The 25031-nt window shown below is 37.0% G+C and overlaps 1 protein-coding gene across 6 annotated transcripts in view; it reads left to right on the top strand.

Annotated features, from left to right (window-relative positions):
- NRF1 (nuclear respiratory factor 1) overlaps positions 1–25031 on the top strand; it is a 149203-nt gene that overhangs the window by 54237 nt on the left and 69935 nt on the right. For all 6 annotated transcript variants that reach the window (XR_005216961.1, XM_037836170.1, XM_037836172.1 and 3 more), the window contains exon 4: positions 1488–1614. Coding sequence is in view for 5 of the 6 variants with exons in the window: in XM_037836170.1 (XP_037692098.1) it covers positions 1488–1614 (127 nt within the window). In the remaining variant the exon portion in view is untranslated. The remainder of the gene's footprint in view (positions 1–1487; positions 1615–25031) is intronic.

Here is a 25031-nt window from a genome sequence, read left to right as displayed (position 1 = left end):
CAGGAATTTGGTTTTGGACATGTAAGTTTGTGATCCTCTTAGCCACTAAGTGGAGATACAGAACATGCAGTTGGATATATGGGTCAAAGGAGAGCTCTCAGAGATACTGTAAGCATTTAGATAGCATTTAAAACTATGTGATTGGATGACCTTGCCTGGGGAATGTGTGTGAGCTGAGGCCTGAAAGCACTCCACCTTTTAGAGGTGGGAGAGATGAGGAGGAAGCAGCAAAGGAATCTAAGAGATGACCAAGAGATAGGGGTGTCCCAGAAGCCAAGTGTAAAAAGTGTTTAGAAAAGGGCTTGTGATTGGCTCTGTCAAATGCTGCTGACAGGTTAAATAACATGCAAATTGACCATTAGATTTCGCATCATTGAGGTCGTGATTGAACTTGACAAAAGTATTTTTAAAGGAGAGGTTAAGATGGTAGTATCTTCAAGAGAGAATGGGGAGAGAGGAATTGGAGACAGTGAATATAGATCATTCCATCAAGGAATTCCACCAGAATTCCTTGATCCTTTGCTCCTTTTTATTTCTTCTCAAGGGTTTGTAGGTTGCAATAGAAATATTACTCAGGTATGTAGTACATTGAAAACTTGGAAAATGTTGCCTAAGTTTTTCCTTGTACTGTTTTAAATACTATATCCAAAATTTCCAGATTTTTATTGGAATATTTTATATGAATGGAGGGCCAGTCCATGTAAATGATATGTAACAAAGGCTGGAAAATACAGTCTATATTAAGGACATAAAAAGGAGATTTTAAGAAGCTGAAGTGATGTTACTTAAGGAGGAAAACCCTGGAAACTACTTAATAATAACTTTCAGCATGCAAAAAGATAGACTATATTCCCAGAAGAATTATGAGACATCGAAGTTTAAAATAATCTATGATTTCTGAGGGAAAGCGCAGTGTTTCTATTTCATCTAGTATTGATACACTTGAAAAATATATTTTCACCCCATCCTCATTTGAAAGATACTGCAGGACTGAGAATTAGATATTGTTAATACCAAATGAACACCAAGAAGCGACAACATTTTTAAACTAGTATTTTTAGATAAAATTACATCCATGAGACATCAGTACTGACTATATCAATTGAAGAAGTTAGAAGCAAGTCATTTGAGCCCCCTTCATTAAGCATGGAGATAATATAATAAAGTCTATATGATGACATCTCAGCAATAATCTTTATTATTATAAGTAGCAGTAAAAGAAAACCCCTTTGGGGTGGCTCAGATTGGAAAGGACAATACTTCTGGGTTCAAAGACTTGATTATCGGTCTTTCAAAGAAGGGTATGTACATATTTCTGCCAAACAAGATATCAAATCTCACACTCCTTTCTTCACATTTAGTGTAAAAGAAAACATATCTAATCAAAATAAATTGTCTGAAGTCAAAGTAACTTTTATTTATGTCATTAACACTATAATTTTTATCTTCTTTAACTGTTTTTATGCTTTTTTCACACTCTGATTCAGGAAACTTCGAGCCACGTTAGATGAATATACTACGCGAGTGGGACAGCAAGCTATTGTCCTCTGTATCTCACCCTCCAAACCCAACCCTGTCTTTAAAGTGTTTGGTGCAGCACCTTTGGAGAATGTGGTAAGAGTCAGAAATGAGTTGTGCTGTCAGATACTCTTTGTTTTCTGTGTGCTGTTCACATGCTGATCCTTTCTCTATCACAATAGTTATCACCTTTACACTCTCCTCATCTAGGGGTGGAAACAGGGCCTAGTTTTCAAACTGCTTTATGCAGACCAAAATGATTAAGGATCAATTAATGGGAAAAAAAAATGCTATTATGTTTGTTAGGAAACCAAGGAAGTATTTTGTAAGAATAGTGATTCTGTTAGAAACAAAATGGTAGATAATTCTAAAGTGTAAATTTCATGAGGAGGCAAACCTGGGAGCATTGTATTGATCACTGATATTTGGGTTATATTTGAGTAGCATATTTTAAATCTCTCTTTTGCATTTCTTCAAAGAATTGATTTAACACTCTGTTTCAATTTTGAAATGTATTTGACTATTTTGATTACGTAACAATCCATAGCTAACTTTATACAAACAGTATTTTGCCCTTACATGCTTAAACGATGTGAACTACTCTTTTTTTTATTTTGGCCAAAATAACTTTGAATCATTAATAGAATAATTATCTGCCCAGATTTAAACTGCATTTTGTTTTTATTAGGTTGAAATTTGTCTAACATGATATTTATGAGATTTCTCCCATGTTGACTGTAGACATTCCAAAAGTTCAGAATTAATATCAATTGATGATTTTATTTGTTACATTGTGTTTTTTTTAAACACCATCCTCCTATCCAAGAAATATTGTGATTATTTCTTAACTTTTTATGTTTGAGTTTTCTCAAAACTTCCTGTATTAGGATGCTTATTAGGATCTTTCCTTAAAAGAATATGGTAGGGAGGGAGGATGGCAAGATGGTGGCATAGAGAGGAGTGGTATTTAGTTAATCCCCTGGAATAACTAATGAACAACCAGGAACAACTAGTAAATAATTTGGAATAACTGCTGGGGGACAACCATGACTGTCCACACATCGTACACCAACCTGGATTGGGAGGAATGCCTGAGATCACAGAATAAAATCTGTAAGTAAAAACTGCGGAATTGTGCCAGAGCCCCCTCCCCCCCATGGCAGGCTTAGCTGCAGAAACTCACTGTGGTAGAGAGCAGCACTCTCCCAGAAAATGAATATAGCGCAACCGAGCTCCAACTGAGGTTTTAATTAACAAATGCCGACTGCTGAATACAAGCTACAAACCCCCAACAAGCAAACAGAGGCTTTTAGTGACAGCTCACCTTAAAGAACCAGAAGACTCATCGGTCCTGGGAGGGGGAGCCCAGAAGACCAGGTGTTACCTCTGGCCAATGAGTGAAACTGGGGGGCCATGTACTGGCTCTAAAAGGGGATTTTCTGTCCCTTTTTCTCTCTCTCAACCTGAGGGGCTCAATAGAGAGAGCCTCAGCCATTTTCAGTTCACAGTCGCTCTGACCCAGATAGGGGTGGAGACAGAGAGAGTCAGAGAGACCACAATTCAAATGCAGATGATAACTCCCTAGGGGGTGTATCTTCCCTAAGAGTAAGGCGGTGGGGCCCAGCTTTCCCTTCAGAACCAGACCCCAGAGCCTGGGAGAAAACAGCCAAAACAGAAACTGAAGTGGCCCATCTCCCTTACACCAGTTGGGAGCGACAGGCTGACAGGTGCCACCTGCTGGGCATGCTAGGAAAAGCACAGCGACTGGAGACCTCACAGGAAAGTCTGTCATTCTTCTAAGATACATCCTGAATATAACCCCATTCTGAGATCTGAACCCATTCTAGTCTGGGAAAATCAGACTGGGGTAACCAAGGAAACCAGATGCCTAGACAACAGAAAACTACAACCTATACTAGGAAAAACAAAGATATGGCCCAGTCAAAGGAACAAACTTACACCTCAATCAAGATACAGTTGAGATATTGTTTCACTTTAATGAAACAATGTATTAAAGATTTTCAAAGAGATATGCTAAATCAAATCAAAACCAAATCAGTGAGTTCGGGGTAGATATAACAAAAGAGATGAAGGCTATAAAGAAAACACTGGGCAAACATAAGATAGAAATCAGGAATTTGAAAAATAACTGGCAGAATCTATGGAAATGAAAGGCACAACACAAGAGATGAAAAACACAATGGAGACCTACAACAGCAGATCTGAAGAGGCAGAAGAAAACACTCAGGAACTGAAGAACAGAGACACCTGAAATCCTATACACGAAAGAACAGATAGGGAAAAGAATGGAAAAATATGAGCAATGTCTCAGGGAGTTGAATGACAACATGAAATGCATGAATGGACGTGTCATTGGTGTGCCAGAAGGAGAAGAGAAGGGAAAAGGGGCAGAAGCAATAATAGAGGAAATAACGAAAATTTCCCATCTCTTATGAAGGGCATAAAATTACAGATCCAAGAAGTGCAGCATACCCCAAACAGAATAGATCTGAATAGGCCTACACCAAGACACTTAATAATCAGATTATCAAACGTCAAAGACAAAGAGAGAATCCTGAAAGCAGCAAGAGAAAAGTGATCCATCACATACAAAGGAAGCTTGATAAGACTATGTGCGGATTTCTCAGTAGAAACCATGGAAGCAAGAAGGAAGTGGTGTGATACATTTAAGATACTGAAAGAGAAAAACTGCCAACCAAGAACCCTATATCCAGCGAAACTGTCCTTCAAATATGAGGGAGAGTTTAAAATATTCTGTGACAAACAGACAATGAGAGAGTTTGTGAACAAGATACCTGTGCTACAGGAAACACTAAAGGGAAAACTACAGACAGATAGGACAAGACAGGAGTGAGAAGTTTGGAACACAATTTTGGGTGATGGTAACACAGCAATGTAAGTACACCAAACAAAGATGACTGAGTATGGTTGAAAGAGAAGGGTTAAGAGCATGTGGGACACCAGAAGGAAAGAGGAAAGATAAAGACTGGGACTGTGTAACTCAGTGAAACCTAGAATGCTCAACAATTGTGATAAAATGTATAAACGTTTTTACTTGAGGGCTAACAAATGAATGTCAACCTTGCAAGGTGTTAAAAATAGGGTGGTATTGGGGAAAAAATACAATCAAAGCAAACTAGAGACTATAGTTAACAGAAATATTGTATTATGCTTCCTTTAATGTAACAAAGGCAATATACCAAAGCTAAATGCCTTTAAGAGGGGGACGTAAAGGAGGGGTATGGGACTCTTGGCATTGGTGATGTTGTCTGACTCTTTTATTCTACTTTAGGTTAACTCTATCTTTCCTTTTTAGCTGTCATGTTTTTGTTTTTGTTTTTTCTCTTTCTTTTTCTTTCTCTTTTGTCTCTACCTTCTTTGACTCTTCCTCCTTCTTTGTGGAAGAAATGGAGATGTCCTTATATAGATAGTAGTGATGGTGGTGAATACATAAATATATGACTGTACAGAGAATCATCGATTGTTTACTTAGGACAGAAAGTATGGTGGGTGAACAAAACAGTCTTTTAAAAAAAAAACTGGTTGATGAAAAAGCCTTGAGGGCACTACATTGAGTCGTATAAGTCAGACACATAAGGACAAATATTGCATGGTCTCACTGATATGAACTAATTATAACATATAACCTCATAGCCATGAAATCTAAGTTACCAGGATATAGAACGAGGTTAAAGAATGGGGAGCAGTTGCTTATTATGAGCAGAATGTTCAAGTAGATTGAACTTAAGTGTTCGGAAATGGACAGAAGCAACGGTAGCATGTTATTGTGAGAATAACTAACAGTGCTGAAAAGTGTGTGAATGTGGTGGGAAGGGGAAGCTTAGAGTCTTGTATGTCACCAGAAGGAAAGTTGGAGGTTAAAAGATGGGAATGTATAAAACTGAATCTTGTGGTGGACAATGTCTGTGATTAACTACAAATATTTGAAATTTCTTTCATGAACTAGAACAAATGTATGACACTGTAACTAGAAGTTAATAATAGAGGGATATATAGGGAAAAAATATATACCTGTTGCAAACTATGTACTGTAGTTAGTAGTATTTTAACATTCTTTCATCAATAGTAACAGATGTACTATACCAATACTATGAGTCAGTAATGGAGTGGGGTGGTTAGGGGAATGGGAGGATTTGAATTTTCTTTTTTTGTCTTTATTTCTTTTCTGGAGTAATGAAAATGTTCTCAAAACTGAAAAAAAAATTGTGGTGATGGATGTACAGCTGTATGATGGTACTGTGGGCAACTGATTGTGCACTTTGGATCTTTGGATAATTCTATGGTATGTGAACAATCTCAATGAAATTAAATTTAAAAAAAAGCCAAACAATACAAAAATATTATGAATAGATTTATTCAAAATTCATGTACACTATTAATTGAGGACAGTTCTGGGTATTTGCTAGAATCTGGCTATGTAAAGACAAATAAATCATGATTACAGTCCTTATTCTTTGACTAGCTGAAATAACCTACCTTGACCTTCCAGAATCATTCCCATCTTCTGGGTACACTTTTGTGCCCCTCTGTCTCTTATGCTCCCTGGACTGCCTACTTGTTGGTGATTTCTTGGCTTCCTCTTTTAAAGGCTGCCTGCAAACCCATCCCAGTTTGAAGAGCCCCTCTCTTCTTCCTGCCAAGGAACCTTTGTATGTCAGTGTTGGTCCTGCCTATCCTTTCCTCTCACCATAGCCTGGACTCATCTGCTTCTCTGTCTCCATTACTTGATGGATTGACCCCCACTTTCCTCCAGGGCTTCTGGGTAACTGACATACTCATGCTCACTCCTTCAAGTGTCACACTGTACAAACTTTCTAGTTGAAATAAAAATCATTTTTTAAACAACAAAAAAAAGAATATGGTAGGAAGCGTTGAGTTCAAAATGATACCTGGCAGGCAGCCCTTAATGTCATGCTGTTAACAAACATGAGATCTGGCTGTGTCTTCCCTTCATCAGTATTGAAAATTTAAAACAATACGACTACTACTACTACAAATAATGTAATCCATGAAAAAGACTCATCTAGAAGACTCAGAAAAATACCTTCGAAAATTACTCACTAAAAAATTGAAAAAAAAGTTTTAGGAAACTGGCGTCTACCACAGAATGTAAACAGATAGAGACTCTATGAAACAGAAATAGTTTTAAGGATAGACTAGACAGAGGTAAAAACCACAAGATATTTTACCATATACAGCCTTATAAATGAAAGAAATACGAGAAATGAGTTATAATTGCAGATAAGAATAGATTGAATATTACAAGAAAATGCTGTGTATTAATTCGTATACATTAAAAATGTCAACTAAGTGTATAATTTAGTAAGAAAACAAAATAACTAAAACTGAACCAATTCTCAGTAGAACAATAAACTATAAACCAGAAACCTCAGTAGAGCAATAAACATACACAAATTGAAAAAATAAACAATATCCCTCAAAGGGACACTAGGTTCAGATTATTTTGAGTAACTTCTATTAAACCTTAAGGTTACAGATAATTCCTTTATCTTATATAGTGGCTCTCAATTTCAGAACTAGAACCCATTGTTTGTTATTATCAGTTATGCACTATATTGCACATAATCTCACATTAATAACAGAAATTGCTTAGATTTTTGCATATTAATGTCTGACATTTACTGAGTGCTTACTGTATTCTTGGTATGGTTATAAGCATTTTGTATCTATTTAATAATGTTAAAACTATGGTATTTGCATTTTGTCCTTGTGCCTTAGGCCATCATTATATCTTCCTCTTTGTTCTTCTAACCAGAGACTGATCAGATCTCTGGAAAAATTAAAATGCAACAGGGCTGTTCATCTTTGGAATATGGATTTCAGATTCAAGATCATCTATTATTCTAAGAATTTGTTGAAAGGGATTCTGAAAAATTTACTAAGCCTTATGATAGTTGTTTTTTAAACTTTTATATTCCAGATTTTTGCCTATTTCTCCACTGTTCTGCCCACATTAACTCCCTGCCCTCAATTGGGATATATAAGGAGGTACAAACAAAGTTAAATGGCTTTTTTAATATATTTTTAAAATTGTGAACTTTAACACATATGCATAACAGTGATAACTTTCAAAGTAACGATTTAACAAGTAGTTAGCAAATTTCAAAGAATGTCGTGGGTCACAGTTCCACAACATCAACCATTTCCATTATTGTAAAATATAACACACATACGAAAAAGGTGTTAAGTTTCGGTGTACAGCTCAACAAACAGTTATATAGGTAATTTCAAAAATTGTTATGGGTTACAATTCCAGTTTCAGTTCTTTCCTTGTTATGCAATATAGGGTACATGCAGAAAGGTGAAGACTTTCAAAGCACAATTCAATAAGTGGCTATAGAGCAAATTTCAAAGCATGTTATAGGGTACAGTTCTACCATGTTGTTTACCTCCTTACAGCTGTTCCAACACCTCAACATTAAATATATATATATATATATATATATATATATATATTTATATAAAGTCTCAGTATTCAAACACCTTTGTTAAATCTTATCTTGTTTGTTACTATCCCTTCCTCTCACTTAGTCTCTTTTTCCATCTTCAGGGGTGTCCAGGCAGTGAGCACCCTAACTTGTTCATATTGAAAGGGAATGTTGACAGTATGGGGAAAGGGGCTGCATCTGATTGTTGTTCTTAAAGGGGCTGTTGCCTCTGGATTTTAGGACTTGTCTGGTATAGGAAAACCCTGGTGGATTTAAGTTTCTGAGAGATAAAACTTAGTGAGTGAATCTTTTATAGAATCTCAGGTAGGGACCTATGTATTTGGGGACTACTTTTGGTAAGGGTGTGGCATATTGTGGCCATTTGGGATGTTTAGCTGGAGCTTGCATAAGAGAAACCTCTAGGATAGCCTCTCAACTCTATTTGGGATCTCTTTGCCACTGTGACCTTAGCTTATTACCTTTCTTTTTTCCCCCTTTTGGTCAAGTAGGCATTTTCAATCCCTCACTGCCAGGGCCAAGCTCATTCCTCAGCATCATGTCCCACGTCATCAGGGAGATTCATTCTCCTGGGAGTCTTGTCCCTCATGGAAGAGAGGTTAATGAATTTATTTGCTGAGTTGGGCTTAGAGGGAGATTGGCCACATCTGAGCAACAAAAGAGGTTCCCTGGAGGTGCCTCTTAGGCATAGTTATAAGAGGGCTCAGTCTCCCATTAACAACCCTAAGTTTCGCAAGAGCAAGCCTCAAGTAGAGGGCTTGATTTATTAAGTAGTAGGTTCCTAATTGCTCTTAATATATTTTCTTTCCCAAGATAAACAGTCAGTTTCTTACATTATTTTCACTTAGTTGTACAATCATCATCACTCTCAACTTTAAACAATTATGATAACATAATATATCCAAAAGCTCTTATCAGCTGCTAATTATTCATCCCTAGTGTTATTGTAGTGTTGGTAAGATATTCCTACTAGATATAGTCTTTAATGTGTAATGGGTAGTTTTTCTATATACCACTCTGTTGTTAACCTTCTGCACCAGTGTCATTAAGTATATCATGCTAACACTTATTTAGATTTGTGGTACTGCTCTGTAGATTATATGCCTTTAAACAACCATTTACGAACATGTTCACCTTCAGTGCATCACTGATACTTACAATCTCATTAACAAGCTATAGTCACACCTGACAATTCCCATACAATTAAGTTTATCCTCATTTTCATATCTGTACATATTAGATTATCATTCACCCTTCACTAACTTCTGTCTATCTCTGGGTCCCCTATGTTCTACATTATAAGACACTTATTTTACATTTTTCGTGGAGTTCACATTAGTGATAAATACAATATATATCCTTTTGTGTCTGGCTTATTTCACTCAGCATTATGTCTTTAAGTTTCATCCATGTTGTCATATGTTTCATAACCTCATTCCTTTTACTGCTGCATAGTATTCCATTGTATGTATATATCACATTTTGTTTATCCACTCTTCTGTTGAAGGACATTTGGATTGTTTCCATTTCTTGGCAATTGTGAACAATGCTATGAACAATGATGCTGTGAAATCGTCAGATCATAGGGTAACTCAATAGCTTGTTTTCTGAGGAACCGCCAAACTGTGTTCTGCAGTGACTGTGCCTTTGTACAGTCCCATCCGCGATGTATAAGAGTTCCAATTTCTCCACATCTTCTCCAGCATTTGTAGTTTCCTGTTTGTTTAATGGCAGCCATTTTTATTGGTGTGAGATGTTACCTTGATTTGTATCTCCCTAATAGCTAATGAAGATGAACTTTTTTTTTTCATGTATCTTTTAGCAATTTGTATTTCCTCCTCAGAGAAATGTCTTTTCGTATCTTTTGCCCATTTTATAATTGGGTTGTTTATGCTGTTGTTGAGTTATAGGATTTCTTTATATTTGCAAGATGTCAGTCTCTTATCAGATACGTGGTTTCCAAATACTTTTTCCCATTGTTTTGGCTACCTCTTCACCTTTTTGACAAATTCCTTTGAGGTACAGAAGTTTTTAATTTTGAGGAGTTACCATTTATCTATTTTTTCTTTCATTGCTTGTGGTTCGGGTGTAAGGTCTAAGAAGCAAACTCCTAATATTATGTCTTGAAGATGTTTCCCTACATTATCTTCTAGGAGTTTTATGATACTATTGCTTATATTGAGGTCTTTGATCCACCTTGAGTTAATTTTTGTGTAATGTAGGGGTCTCTTTCATTCTTTTGGATTTTGATATCCACTTCTCCCAGCCTCATTTTTTGAAGAGACTGTTATGTCCCAGTTTAGTGGATTTGGGGACCTTATCAAAAATCAGTCAACCATAGATCTGGGGGCTTATTTTCGAATTCTTAATTCAGTTACATTGGTCAATATGCCAATTCTATGCTGTTTTGACTACTGTGACTTTATAGTAGGTGTCAGAGTCAGAAGTGTTAAGTCTTCCCACTTCATTTTTCTTTTTTGAATGTTTTTAGCAATTCGAGGCCCCTTTCCCTTCCGAATAAATTTGATAACTGGCTTTTCCAAGTCTGCAAAGTAGGTTGTTGGAATTTTGATTGGTATTGCATTGAATGTGTAGTTTGCAGTTTGGGTAGGTTTGACGTCTTAACAGTGTTTAGCCTTCCTATTCATGAACACAGAATATCTTTCCATCTCTTTAGGTCCCTTTTTTATTTCTTTTAGTAAAGTTATATAATTTTCTGTGTAGAGGTCTTTTACATCCTTGATTAAGTTTATTCCTGGATTTTTTTAGTTGCTATTGTTATTGATTGATTTTTTTTATGTTGACCACGCTTGCATGCGTGGGATGAACCCCAGTTGGTCATAGTGTATGATTTTTTTAATTTGTCTTTGGATTTGATTTGCAAGTATTTTGAGAATTTTTGCATCTGTATTCATTAGGGAGATTGGCCTGTGGTTATCTTTTCTTGTAGCATCTTTATATCTGGTTTTGGTATTAGAGTGCTGTTGGCTTCATAAAATAAGTTAGGTAGTGTTCCATCTTCTTCAGTTTTTTGAAAGAGTTTGAGTAGAAATGGTGTCATTTTTGCACAGTTTGGTAAAATTCCCTGTGAAGCCGTCTGGCCCTAGGCTTTTATTTGTAGGAAGCCTTTTGATGACTGGATCTCTATACTTGTGATTGGTTTGTTGAGGTCTTCTATTTCTTCTCTGGTCAGTCTGTGTTGTTCATGTGTTTCCAGGAAATTATCCATTTCCTTTAAATTGTCTAGTTTGTTGACGTACAGTTGTTCATAGTATCCTCTTATGATTGTTTTTTAATTTCTTCAGGATCCCCAGTAATGTCCCCCCCTCATTTATTATTTTATTTGAGTCTTGTCTCTTTTTGACCTTGTCAGTCTAGCTAAGGGTTTGCCAATCTTGTTGATCTTCTCAAAGAACCAATTTTTGGTTTTATTTATTCTGTCTATTGTTTTTTTGTTCTCCATATCATTTATTTCTGCTTTAATCCTTGTTATTTTCCTCTACGTGCTTTTCTAGCTTCTTCAGTTGTTCCATTAGTTCTTTGATTTTAGCTCTTCCTTCCTTTTTAATAGATGCATTTATTTTTTTAATGTATACATTTAGAGCTATAAATTTCCCCCTCAATATGGCCTTCACTGCATCCCATAAGTTTTTTTTTTTTTACTTCAATTGTTCCTTTTCACTTTAATTTTTATTTTTATTATTTTTGTGTGTGGTAATGAAAATATTCAAAAATTAATTTTGGTGATGAACGCACAACTATATAATGGTACTGTGAACAACTGAATGTACACTTTGTATGACTGCATGGTATGTGAATATATCTCAATAAAAACGAATTAAAAAAAACGAAATCCAAAAAAAAATAAAATAAAATATACATTCTGCTAATCTCCCCTTTTATGTTTAAAATGATTACTGATAAGGAAGGATTTACTTCTGCCATTTAGCTATTTGTTTTCTGTATGTCTTATATGTTTGTTTCTTAATTACTCCATAGTTACTTTTTAATATTTAGTTGTTATTTTGCAGTGGGCCATTTTGATTCCCTTCTTTCCTTTTGTGTGTATATTTGTTAATTTTTTAATGGTTACCTTACTGGCAGTTTTTTATCACTTTAATATGTCATCCCACTGCCTTCTGGGCTCCATGGTTTCTAATGAGAAATCAGCTATTGGTCTTATTGAGGATCTCTCATGCATGATTAGTCACCTCTTGCTTGATGCTTTCAGGATGCTCTCTTTTGTCTTTCGACAATTTGAGTATAATGTATCTCAGTTTAGATCTCTTGCAGTTTGTGCAGTTTTGAGTTCATTGAGCTGCTTGGATGTGTAGATTTATGGAGTTTTCAGCCATTGTTTCTTCAAATATTCTTCTCCAATCTCCCATCCCCCCACCTCTTCTCCTTTTGGGACTCCCACAATGCGTATGTTGGCATGCTTGATGGTGTCCCATCAGTCCCTTAGGCTCTCTTCACTTTCATTCTTTTTTCCTTCTATTCCTCTAGACTGGATAATTTCAATTGTCCTATCAAGTTTGCTGATTCTTTCTTCTGTCCACTTACATCTGCTGTTGAATTCTTCTAATGAACTTTTTGCTTCAGATATTATATTTTTCAAGTCAAGAATTTCTATTTGTTTCCTTTTAACAATTTATATCCCTTTATTGATTTTCTCAGTTTGTTCAAGCATCATTTCCGTAGTTTCCTTTAGTCCTTTGTCCACAATTTCCTTTAGCTCTTTGAACACATTTAAAACAGTTGATTTACAGTCTTTTCCTAGTAAGTCCAGTGTCTGGGCTTCCTCAGGGACAATTTTGATTTTTTCCTTTAATTGGGCCATACTTTCCCAATCCTCTGTATGTTTTGTGAATTTCTGTTGTAATCTCATTGAAATATAACAGGATGACTCGGAAAATGAGATTCTTCACTTTCCACAGGGTTTGCTGTTTGCTTGATTGTGGAAGGTTTAGCTTGTGTTCGGCCAGGGTTTTGACAAGATTTCCTTGAATATCAGGAGCTGGATGCTGACGGTGAGGGTGGATGGCTCCTGGCACAGCGTCGTGGCAGCAGAGGGAACCAAGGAGTGCAGATCCAGGGTGGGCAGCAGCAGGCACGTCACTCACATAGGCCTGGGATGCAGGGGTTCCAGGGCAGGGTCCCAGTCCTGTCAGCTCCATCTCTGCTTCCTTGGGCTGAGCTCTGAGGCTGGGCATGGCCAGGGCTTTGTTATGCGGGATTTTGGGTCCATCCCAGGACACTTTTGTGGTAGGCAGAATGCCTCTCCCCCCACGCCCACATCCACATCTTAGTCCCTGGAACCTGGGGATACGTTACCCGCCTACCCGCCTCCAAGCCACAGCGACACAGTCCTTCATCCCATAAGTTTTGATGTGTTGTTTTCTTGTTTTCATTTGTCTCTAGATCTTTAGCAATTTCTCTTCCAATATCTTCTTTGACTCACTGATTGTTTAAGAATGTGTTGCTTAACCTCCAGATATTTGTGAATGTTCTAGATCTTTGATCTTAATGGACTTCTAGTCGCATTTTGTTGTGGTCAGAGAATGTGCTTTGAATAATTTCAATCTTTTTAAATTTATTGAGGCTTGTTTTATGCCCCAGCATATGATCTATCCTGGAGAAAGCTCCCTGAGCACTAGAGAAGAATATATATCCTGGTAACTTGGGATGTAATGCTCTCTATATATGTCTGTTAAGTCTAATTCATTTATCACATTGTTTATGTTCTCAGTTTCCTTATTGGTCTTCTGTCTGGTTGATTTATCTATAGAGAGAGTGATGTATTGAAGTCCCCCACAGTTATTATGGAAACATCTATTGCTTCGTTCAGTTTTGCCAGTGTTTGTCTCATGTACTTTGAAGAACCTTGGTTGGGTGCTGTGCTGGTTTGAATGTATTATGTCCTCCAGAAAAAGCCATATTCTTTGATGCAATCTTGTGGGGCAGATATAATAGTGGGGATTAAGTTGGAATGTTTGGATTCGGAGATACGCCCCACTCAACTGTAGATGATAACTGATGGGATATTTCCATGGAGGTGTGGCCCCGCCCATTCTGGGTGGGCCTTGATCAGTGGAGCCATATAAATGTGCTGACTCAAAGAGACTGAACGGAGTGTAGCTATGAGTGACGTTTTTAAGAGGAGCAAGCTTGCTAGAGAGGAACATCCCGGGAGAAAGCCATTTTGAAACCAGAACTTTGGAGCAGATGCCAGCCATGTGCCTTCCCAGCTAAGAGAGGTTTTCCGGACGCCATTGGCCATCTCCAGTGAAGGTACCCGATTACTGATGTGTTACCTTGGACGTTTTGTGGCCTTAAGACTGTAACTGTGTAGTGAAATAAACCCCCATTTTATAAAAGCCTATCCATCTCTGGTGTTTTGCATTCTGCAGCATTAGCAAACTAAGACAGGTGCATAAACATTTATGATGCTATTTCTTCTTGGTGAATTGTCCCTTTTATTAGTATATAGTGTCCTTCTTTGTCTCTCATGACATCCTTGCATTTAAACTCTGTTTTATCTGAGATTCATATTGCTACTCCTGCTTTCTTTTGGCTGTGGTTTGCGTGGAATAAAATAAATCCAAATAAACTCACTCCAAGACGTATTCTGATAAGATTCTCTCTCTTTTTTTCTCAACCGGTAGAGCTCCCTTTAGTATTTCTTGTAGGGCTGGTTACTTGTTAACAGATTCTTTCAGCATTTGTTCATCTGTGAAGATTTTAAGCTCTCCTTCAATTTTGAGGATAAACCATTCTTGGCTGGCTATTTTTCTCTTTCAGAATTTTACATCTGTCATACCACTGCCTTCTCACCTCTGTGGTGCCTGCTGAGTAGTCAGTATTTAGTCTTATGTTGTTTACCTTGTCTGTGGTGAATTGCTTCTCCCTTGCTGCTTTCTGAACTTTTTTCTTCTCTTCTGCATTTGATAATCTGATCAGAATATGTCTCGTAGTGGGTTTATTTGGATTTATTCTATTTGGTGTTCATTGGGCATCTTTGATTTGCATATTTATATCTTTTAGAAGGGTTGGGAAGTTTTCCCCAACAATGTTTTTGAATACTCTTCTTAGCCCTTTACTCTTTACCTTTTGGAGCACCAGTGATTCTTACATTTATGTGCTTCATGTTGTCCATCATTTCCGTAAGATCAGTTTCAGATTTTTCAGTTTTTTGACCATTCATTCTTTTGTGCTTTCACATTCTGTCATCCTGTCCTCAGTGTTGCTAATTTATTCTTCTACCTCTTCAAATCTGCTATATGTCTCAAGAATATTTTAAATTTGATCAACAGTACCTTTTATTTCCATAAGATCCGCTACTTTTTTATTTACTCTTGCAAATTCTTTATGCTTTTCTAGGGTCTTCATGTCCTTTATATCCTGAGCCATCACATTGATGTTTGCATATTTTTCTTTGATTAATTGCTCCATGTTCTGTTTCCTCTGGCTTTTTAATTTGGACATTTGGGTTATCCATATCTTCTGGTTTCCTCATATGCTTTATAATTTTCTGTTGTTTTTGTCCTCTTGACATTTGCTTATCTTGATAGGGGTCTTTTAGGATATGTAGGATTACTTGGATGTTTATCTATAATTTGACAGCTACAGCTTGGTAGAGTGTACTTTCTGTGACCTACCAGCTGATGGTGCTCTTGAGCCACATCTTCCCCCTCAAGCATTTCCTCCCCCAGCTTTGTCTATGCATTGAGTGGGTTCCAAACCATGTGGAAGTCCAATCAGTGCACCAGTTTCCCGTGTGCACTGGGGACTGCCAGCCCTGTAGGTGGTGGGCATACCCTGTGCAATTTGGCAGGGAGTCCACTCCAGGAACAGTGGGTCAACTGTTCCTGGGGCTGCGGGTGGAGTACTCTGGGGCTTCAGAGCTATGTGTCTCACCTTCCAGCTCAAATGCCCCATGGTGCCTGTCTGCCATTTACCCACAAGTCGTTGGGATTGGAGGAGGGCTCCTGACACTTCCATGCGGTGCACACCGTGGGCTTCCATGGAGGAAGAGTGGATACTGGCACAAGCCTGCTGAATCCCGAATTCCCTCGAGGAAGCTCTCAGCCATGGGACTGTGAAGGATTATCTTCCCAACCAACTGCAAAGATGGCTGCATGGGGTGTGGAAAGTTGCCCCCTTCTGCACTTGTCTGCCTGCTCCAACCGTCAGTCCCTGGCACAGGGGCTCTTCGCTGCAGGTTTGCAAAAGGCTATCACCTGAGCCAAGTGCTGAGGAGGGTGCCCTGGGCTTGGAAGTCGGCTCCCCTCTGTGCTCATCGGCCAGCTCTAACTGCCTGTTCCCCAGTGGCATTCCAGGCCAAACACCCATCTCTAAACGCAGCCTCTCGGTTTCTCCAAGTACATTCTCACTATGGGTGTAGAAGTTCTTGCCCAGCCAGTGGAATCCTGGAACTGCTGTTCTGTAGCACTTTCTGTCCTTTATCTAGTGTTTTTCATGGAGGAGCATTTTGCTCTGTCTTTCCTAATCCTCCATCTTCCCGGAAGCTCTAAATGGCTTTTGTAAACAAAGTTGCATGACTCACAATGAACTAGAAAAAAATTTCCAACATAAGAACAGCAACTGCAATTTATTGAGTGTTTACAGTGTGCCTTTTTTCTGCTAAGCACTTTTTATTTTTTATTTCATTTTTAATCATCAGAATTACCCCATGGTGTATATGTGTTATTATCTCTGCTTTACAGATGTGGAAATTGAGTGTTTAGAATTTAAATATGTTGCTCAAGATCACAGAGTTAGCAATAGTAACTAATGGTTAATATTCTTAATATATAAAAAGCTCTCAGAAATCAATAAGAGTATGAATAGATCAATAACAAAGACCCAATGGTATACATTTGAATATAGATTAGGTATTAGATGATATTAAGGGATTATTGGTATTTTTGTAGGATGTGAAACTGTACTGAAATTAGGTATGAGTTATGTATTTTTCCAGGATGCATGCTGAAGTATTTAGAAGTGTCATGATGACCGTAAAATATACTTTAAATGGTTCAGCCAACAAAGTGTGTGTGTGTATGTGTGTGTGTGTGTGTATAGGTGGTAGATAAACTAATTTTGCCAAAATGTTGACAACTATTGAATTTAGGTGGTAGATGTACAGGTGTTTATTTTACTGTTCTTTCCATCTTTCTGTATATTTCAAGTTTTTCATTTAAAAAGTATTTTTTTTAAATCCTAAGACACACGTGAAAAGGACACAAGCAAAAGAAGGAAATACAAATGATGACAAACATACAAAAAATTTCAAAGGAATGTTAATTAAAACAAAAAGCCATTTTGTATGGCTCATGTTGACATGGACCTTTTTTGGTGTGGATTTTTTTTTTTTTTGAACGTCTGCAACTTTATTCCAGAGTAGAAATAAGTCATTTTCTAACAATAACTATTTAAAAAAAAAAATAAATTAGGGTTCAAAAAAAAAAAAAAACCCCAACAAAACAAAGCATTAACATTGATAGAGAGGTGAGAGGCCAGGAGGACTGGGAAATGGGCAGGAAAATCCTGCCAGCACTGACCCCCCCCAACCCTTGGAATGTTTGATACGGGCCATCCCCAGCCATACACACATTCTCCCCACAAAGTACAAAATATATGTTTAGGAATCCTCAACATAACCAGGCATCCTGCAAGGGCCCCTGGGAAGCATCAGTTTGGTGGAGGGCAAGGCTTGGGAGTCTAAGAAAAGCACTGGAGGGAGGAGGGAGCTATCTTGGGTCTTCTGGCCAGGCCGAGTTCAATGTCCATCTTCTTATAACCTGCAGTGTTTGCATGGCAGACAGCTAGTTTAAATTGGCAGAATTTTCGAGCTCAGGTTGGCAACTGGTTTTAAAAATTCCCAAAATGTAAACACTTTTTAACCCAGCTTCATTTTGAAACTTTATCTTAAGGAGATAATTCATTAAATGAGCAAAGATGTGTTTTGTGCAAGGATACTACTCACAGTGCTCTTTTTTTTTTTTTTTTTTTTTGCCTATTCTTATTCTTTTATTTTTATTATTATTTTTTTAATCTTCATTTTATTGAGATATATTCACATACCATGCAGTCATACAAAACAAATCGTACATTCGATTGTTCACAGTACCATTACATAGTTGTACATTCATCACCTAAATCAATCCCTGACACCTTCATTAGCACACACACAAAAATAACAAGAATAATAATTAAAGTGAAAAGAGCAATTGAAGTAAAAAAGAACACTGGGTACCTTTGTCTGTTTGTTTGTTTCCTTCCCCTATTTTTCTACTACTCCATCCATAAACTAGACAAAGGGTAGTGTGGTCCTTACGGTTTTCCCAGTCCCATTGTCACCCTTCATAAGCTACATTTTTATACAATTGTCTTCGAGATTCATGGGTTCTGGGTTGTAGTTTGATAGTTTCAGGTATCTACCACCAGCTACCCCAATTCTTTAGAACCTAAAAAGGGTTGTCTAAATTGTGCGTAAGAGTGCCCACCAGAGTGACCTCTTGGCTCCTTCTGGAATCTCTCTGCCACTGAAGCTTATTTCATTTCCTTTCACATCCCCCTTTTGGTCAAGAAGATGTTCTCTGTCCCACAATGCCAGGTCTACATTCCTCCCCGGGAGTCATATTCCATGTTGCCAGGGAGATTCACTCCCCTGGGTGTCTGATCCCACGTAGGGGGGCAGGGCAGTGATTTCACCTTTCAGGTTGGCTTAGCTAGAGAGAGAGGGCCACATCTGTCACAGTGCTCTTTATAGTATTTTTTAAAAATTGAGAATAACCTAAGTGTTCAAAGATGAGGGATTGGTTAAATAAATTTATGGTTCATTCATAGATAGGACCATTACACTGCAGTTAAACATGATGATGTAAAACTTCTTATTAGTGATACAGTAAGTGAAAAAAAGCAGATTATAGAACCATATATAGAGTTTGATCCTGCTTTTAAAGTAAATCTGCATATTCTGTTTGTTTATGGAATTGTTGATTGTGGAAGATTGTTGTAACTAACATCAGTATATTAAGTTTCCATTTATAGAACTTTGAACTTATATTCTTAATAAATTCTGACAATAACTCTGAGAAGAAGGTAAATTATTGTTATAATTTTCATTTTGCAAAGGAGAGTACTAGCTTAGAAAGATTAAGTGATTTGCCCAAGGTCCCACAATTTCTAAATAGTAGAGCCAGGATTCAGTCACTGTAGGGATTAGCTTCAAGGTTATGGAATATTGTACCCCCCATAGGTTTGCCCAGAGTATTGAATATGGGGTTTCAAGTTTAATCTCAGTTTCTTAGCCTGGGTTTAATCTTCTAAAAGGGAGCAAATAGAGCTACCTTATAGTTCTCCACCATCCTGTGAAAGGTCAGGATTGTTTTACAAACAAGCCTACTGTATAACTACAGCTGGCTTCTTTCTGGGGAGGTAAAGGAGTTTAAAGGGTACAGTCTAGTAGCAGTCACCAACAAGAGTCATGTCCCCTTTCTACCCTCCTGGACAGACCTGCAGAACCAAGGAGAAAGGTGATCTGATCATCTTGGAGTTGAGTAAGTAAAGGGGAAAAAGTTAGAAGGAGGCGAAAGAGACAGACTTCATCTATATGTGCATATGTTTGTATATGGAAAAATTATTTCTATATATTAAAAATACAAATAACAAAAAATAGACATTGTCAAAAATACTTTCGAAAGATGGTGACTGAAAGAGAACAGTAAAGAGAAAAATCTCCTCTTGGATGCCTTAACACCTAGCTTACCATGTCTGAAATTAAACTTAAATAGATCTGTTGTCATCATCTGTCCACCCCGTATCCAGTTATGCAAGGCAGAAACTTGGAACCATTTTTACAATTTTTTTTCTTTTAAAAAAGTTTTATTGAGATATATTCACATGCCCTACAGTCTATCCAAAGTGTATGATCAGTGGCTTTTAGTGTATTCACAGAGTAGTGTATTCATCACCACAATCAATTTCAGAACATTTAGACTATTCCAGAAAGAAAAACCCCATACTGCTTAGCAGTCACCTCTCAATCCTCTTTCCTTCCCCAACCCTACGTAACCACTGATCTATTTCTGTCTCTATAGACTTATTTGTATTTACATTTTATATAAATAGAATCAAACAATACGTAGTACTTCGTGTTTGGTTTCTTTCAGTCAGCATGTTATTTTTTTAATTACTATTTTTTTAATTAGAGAAGTTGTAGGTTTACAGAAAAGTCATGTAAAAAAATATAGCAGTCCCCTTTACCCCTCTGTTGTTGACAGTTTGCATTAGTGAGGTACCTTTGTTACAAATGACAAAAGAATATTAAAATAGTACTATTAACTATAGTCCATAGTTGACATTAGGTGTATTTTTTCCCCGTATATCACCCTATTATTAACACCTTGTATTAGTGTCAGACATTTGTTATACTTCATGAAACAACATTCTTAATACATGTACTGTTAACCCCAGTTCATCATCTACAACAGGGTTCACTGTGTTATACAGTCTTATGTTTTATCTTCTTTCATTCTAGTAACATGCACAACCCAAAACTTCCCCTTTCAGCCTCATTCACATACATAATTCAGTGCTGTTAATTACACTCACAATAATCTGCTTCCATCACCACCATCCATTTCCAAACCTTTACAGTCAACCTAAATAGAAATTCTGTACAAATTAAGCATCAGCTCCCCATTTTGTACCCCAAATCTGTTCCCTGGTAACCTATATTCTAGATTCTTTCTATGAGTTTACTTGTTATACTTAGTTCATATCAGTGAGATCATACAATATTTGTCCTTTTGTGTCTTGCTTATTTCACTCAGTGTAATGTCCTCAAGGTTCATCCATGTTGTCACATGCATCAGGACTTCATTCCTTTTTACAGCTGAATAGTATTCCATGATATATATATGTGACACTTTGTTTATCCATTTATTAGTTGATGGACACTTGGGTTGCTTCCATCTTTTGGCATTATGAATAATGTCACTTTGAACTTCGGTGAGCAAATATCTTTTTGCGTCTCTTCTTTCAGTTCTTCTGGGTATATACTTAATAGTGGGATTGCCAGATCATATGTAATTCTATGTTTAGTTTCCTGAGGAACTGCCAAAATGTCTTCCACAGTGGCTGCACCATTTTACATTGCCACCAGCAGTTGATGAATATTCTTATTTCTCCACATCCTCTCCAACACTTGTAATTTTCTGTTTTTTGTTTGTTTGTTTGTTTGTTTAGTGGGTATGAAATCTCTCATTGTGGTTTTGATGGGCATTTCCCTAGTGATGTTATAATCACTAGTGATGGTAAGCATCTTTTCATGTGCTTTTTAGCCATTTGTATTTCCCCTTTGGAGAAATGTCTTTTCAATTATTTTGCCCATTTTTAAATTGAATTGTTTGTCTTTTTATTGTTAAGTTGTAGGATTTCATTATATATTCTAGATAGTAAACCCTTATCAGTTACGTGGTTTCCAAATATTTTCTCCCATTGAGTAGGTTGTCTTTTCACTTTTGTGACAAATTCCTTTGATGCACAAAAGTTTTTAATTTTGAGGAAGTCCCTTTTTTTTTTTTTTTTTTTTTCTTTTTTTCTTTTGTTGCTTGTGCTTTGGGTGTAAAGTCTAAGAAACCATTGCCTACACAAGATCCTGAAGATGCTTCCCTGTATTTTCCCTATATGGTCCTTGCTCTTTTCTTTTTTTTAATGCCAAGATAAGAAACAATTTATTATTTTATTATTATATCCAAAATATAGAAATATGTACAACTTTGCCACAATCAATATACATGAACTGTACAAATTTACACCAGTTCATAATTTACCAAATAAAAGATGACTAACAAAGTTCACAAAATAGATGGTGGTTTGTAGAAAAGACTTTTACCCAATTAACTACAGGGAAGGTTACAAACCAGACCTCCACTTTGTAAAAATAAGTTTACTCAGTCTTAGAAAACTACAAGCTAGCAAATGTACAGCGAGCTGGCTGGTGCAACACCACAGTTGAGACAGTGTCTTTTTTTTTTTTTTTTTTTTTTTTTATCTTTTGCCCAAATTTATTTAGTGGGAACAGAAGAGAAGTTGTGTGTGATGATACACACAATATATAAACATTGCTGCCTCATGAATTGAAGGTTTGAAAAGTTTATATGAAACTGAATACAGAGACATCCATGAGAGCTACATCTCATCAGCTGAAGCAGAACCTGCACCCAATAGGATCACTATCCTTGGTGGGCCAAAGAAGGCCTTGCTCCTATAAGGAATTATGCAGGCAGAAAGTGCTTTTCAAATTGCAAGAGCTGCAACTTTCACAGCAAAATCAGAAACATCACTTCAAATAACAAATTACAATTTTTAGTCTTAAACAAATAATTTATGGCATTCTGTAGGAACTACTGGGTAATTCTGACACTCCAGTAAGTGTCAACTCTCCGAGACAGTGTCTTTTTCACGGTCTTGTTTAAAGCCTGTTGCCATGGCAGATTCGGGTCACTTGATACTTTCAAGGCCAAAACACAAGGTCTGACCATTTCCCCAGGTCATGCTTACTAGTTTGTCTTATGTACATTTATACATATTTAAGTGGTAGGTAAAAGTCTTGTCATAAAATTTCCAGTACTACTATGTTTAAAACATTAAGTTTTCCTATTGAGCTGCCAAAAAGATTAATGATAACAATATTCAAGTGTAATAGTGCAGATTTCCTCTGCAAGATCTACAGCAGAGAAAGATTCTTTGAAATACAGATTTGCATTAAAGGGATCAATGTAAAAATCAGTTATAATGTCTGGGAGAATAACTGAAACCACCCTAGGATTTCACTCCGTGGCAAATAAAGTGATCATTTACTTGGACTCACAGGCTATTGAATCACTGAAAGGTACTGTCCAAATTATGGCACTGTCACTTAAAATTTTTTTTTTACCATTCTATCTTGTGCCAGATCTTCACAGCTGTGACATGGTTTAAATTCCATAATCCATCCCCAAGAGGAGGCCACCCAAAGCAAAAATCAAATTTATCCGTCTATTATAAGATGATCCATCCATAGACTATATCTTTTTTTTTCTTTTTTTTTTTTTTCTTTTTTATTGAGATTGTTCAGATACCATACAATTATCCAAAGATCCAAAGTGTACAATCACTTGCCCCTGGGTACCCTCATACAGCTGTGCATCCATCACACTTAATTTTTGTTCAATTTTTAGAAACTTTTCATTACTCCAGACAAGAAATAAAGTGAAAGATGAAACAAGAAAAAAAGAAAAGGAAACTCTAATCCTCCCCTCTCCCTAACCAACCCCCCTCAATTGTTGACTCCTAGTATTGATATAGTACATTTGTTAACTGTTTATGAAAAAATGTTGAAATGCTACTAACTGTAGTATATAGTTTGTAATAGGTATATAGTTCTTCCCTATATGCCCCTCTATTATTAACTTCTAATTGTATTGTCATACATTTGTTCTGGTTCATGAAGTGATTTCTAGTATTTGTACAGTTGATCATGGACATTGCCCACCATAGGATTCAGTTTTTATACATTTCCATCTTTTGACCTCCAGCTTTCCTTCTGGTGACATGTATGACTCTGAGCTTCCCCTTTCCACCTCATTCACACACCATTCGGCGCTGTTAGTTATTCTCACATCTTGCTACCAACACCCCTGTTCATTTCCAAACATTTAAGTTCATCCTAATTGAACATTCTGCTCATACTAAGCAACCACTCCCCATTCTTAAGCCTCGTCCTATATCTTGGTACCTTATATTTCATGTCTATGAGTTTACATATTATAATTAGTTCCTATCAGTGAGACCCTGCAATAATTGTCCTAATGTGTCTGGCTTATTTCACTCAGTATATTGCCCTCGAGGTTTTGTCATCAAACCATTTTTTTTAATATGGTTTTGTTCACTCACCATACATTCCATCCCAAGTAAATAATCGATGGTTTTCTGGATGGTCATACATTTATGTGTTCACCACCTTCACCACTATCTATATAAGAGCATCTACATTTCTTCCACAAGGCAGGAGGGAGAGTCAAAGAAGGTAGAGAGGCAAAAGAAAGAGGAAAAAAAAATGACAGCTAGGAAGCAGCAAAAGGAAAAATAACCTTAAATCAAAGTAGAATAAAGAATCAGACAATACCACCAATGTCAAGTGTCTAACATGCCTCCCCTATCCCCCCCTCTTATCTGCATTCACCTTGGTATATCACCTTTGTTACATTAAAGGAAGCATAATACAATGATTCTATTAGTTACAGTCTCTAGTTTATGCTGATTGCATCCCTCCCCCAATGCCTCCCCATTTTTAACACCTTGCAAGGTTGACATTTGCTTGTTCTCCCTCGTAAAAGAACATATTTGTACATTTTATCACAATTGTTGAACACTCTAGATTTCACCAAGTTACACAGTCCCAGTCTTTATCTTTCCTCCTTTCTTCTGGTGTCTCACATGCTCCCCATCTTCCTCTCTCAACCGTATTTATAGTTACCTTTGTTCAGTGTACTTACATTGTTGTGCTACCATCTCCCAAAATTGTGTTCCAAACCACACACTCCTGTCTTCTATCACCCTGTAGTGCTCCCTTTAGTATTTCCTGTAGGGCAGGTGTCTTGTTCACAAGGTCTCTCATTGTCTGTTTGTCAGAAAATATTTTGAGCTCTCCCTCATATTGGAAGGACAGCTTTGCTGGATACAGGATTCTTGGTTGGTGGTTTTTCTCTTTCAGTATCTTAAATATATCACACCACTTCCTTCTTGCCTCCATGGTTTCTGCTGAGAGATCCGCACATAGTCTTATTAAGCTTCCTTTGTATGTAATGGATCGCTTTTCTCTTGCTGCTTTCAGGATTCTCTCTTTGTCTTTGACATTTGATAATCTGATTATTAAGTGTCTTGGCGTAGGCCTATTCCTATCTCTTCTGTTTGGAGTACACTGCGCTTCTTGGATCTGTAATTTTATGTCTT

The sequence above is a fragment of the Choloepus didactylus genome, chromosome 5 (assembly GCF_015220235.1).
Source record: "Choloepus didactylus isolate mChoDid1 chromosome 5, mChoDid1.pri, whole genome shotgun sequence".
NCBI lineage: Eukaryota > Metazoa > Chordata > Mammalia > Pilosa > Megalonychidae > Choloepus > Choloepus didactylus.
Note: the sequence above shows the minus strand (reverse complement) of the source record. Positions and strands in the feature narration are given on the sequence as shown.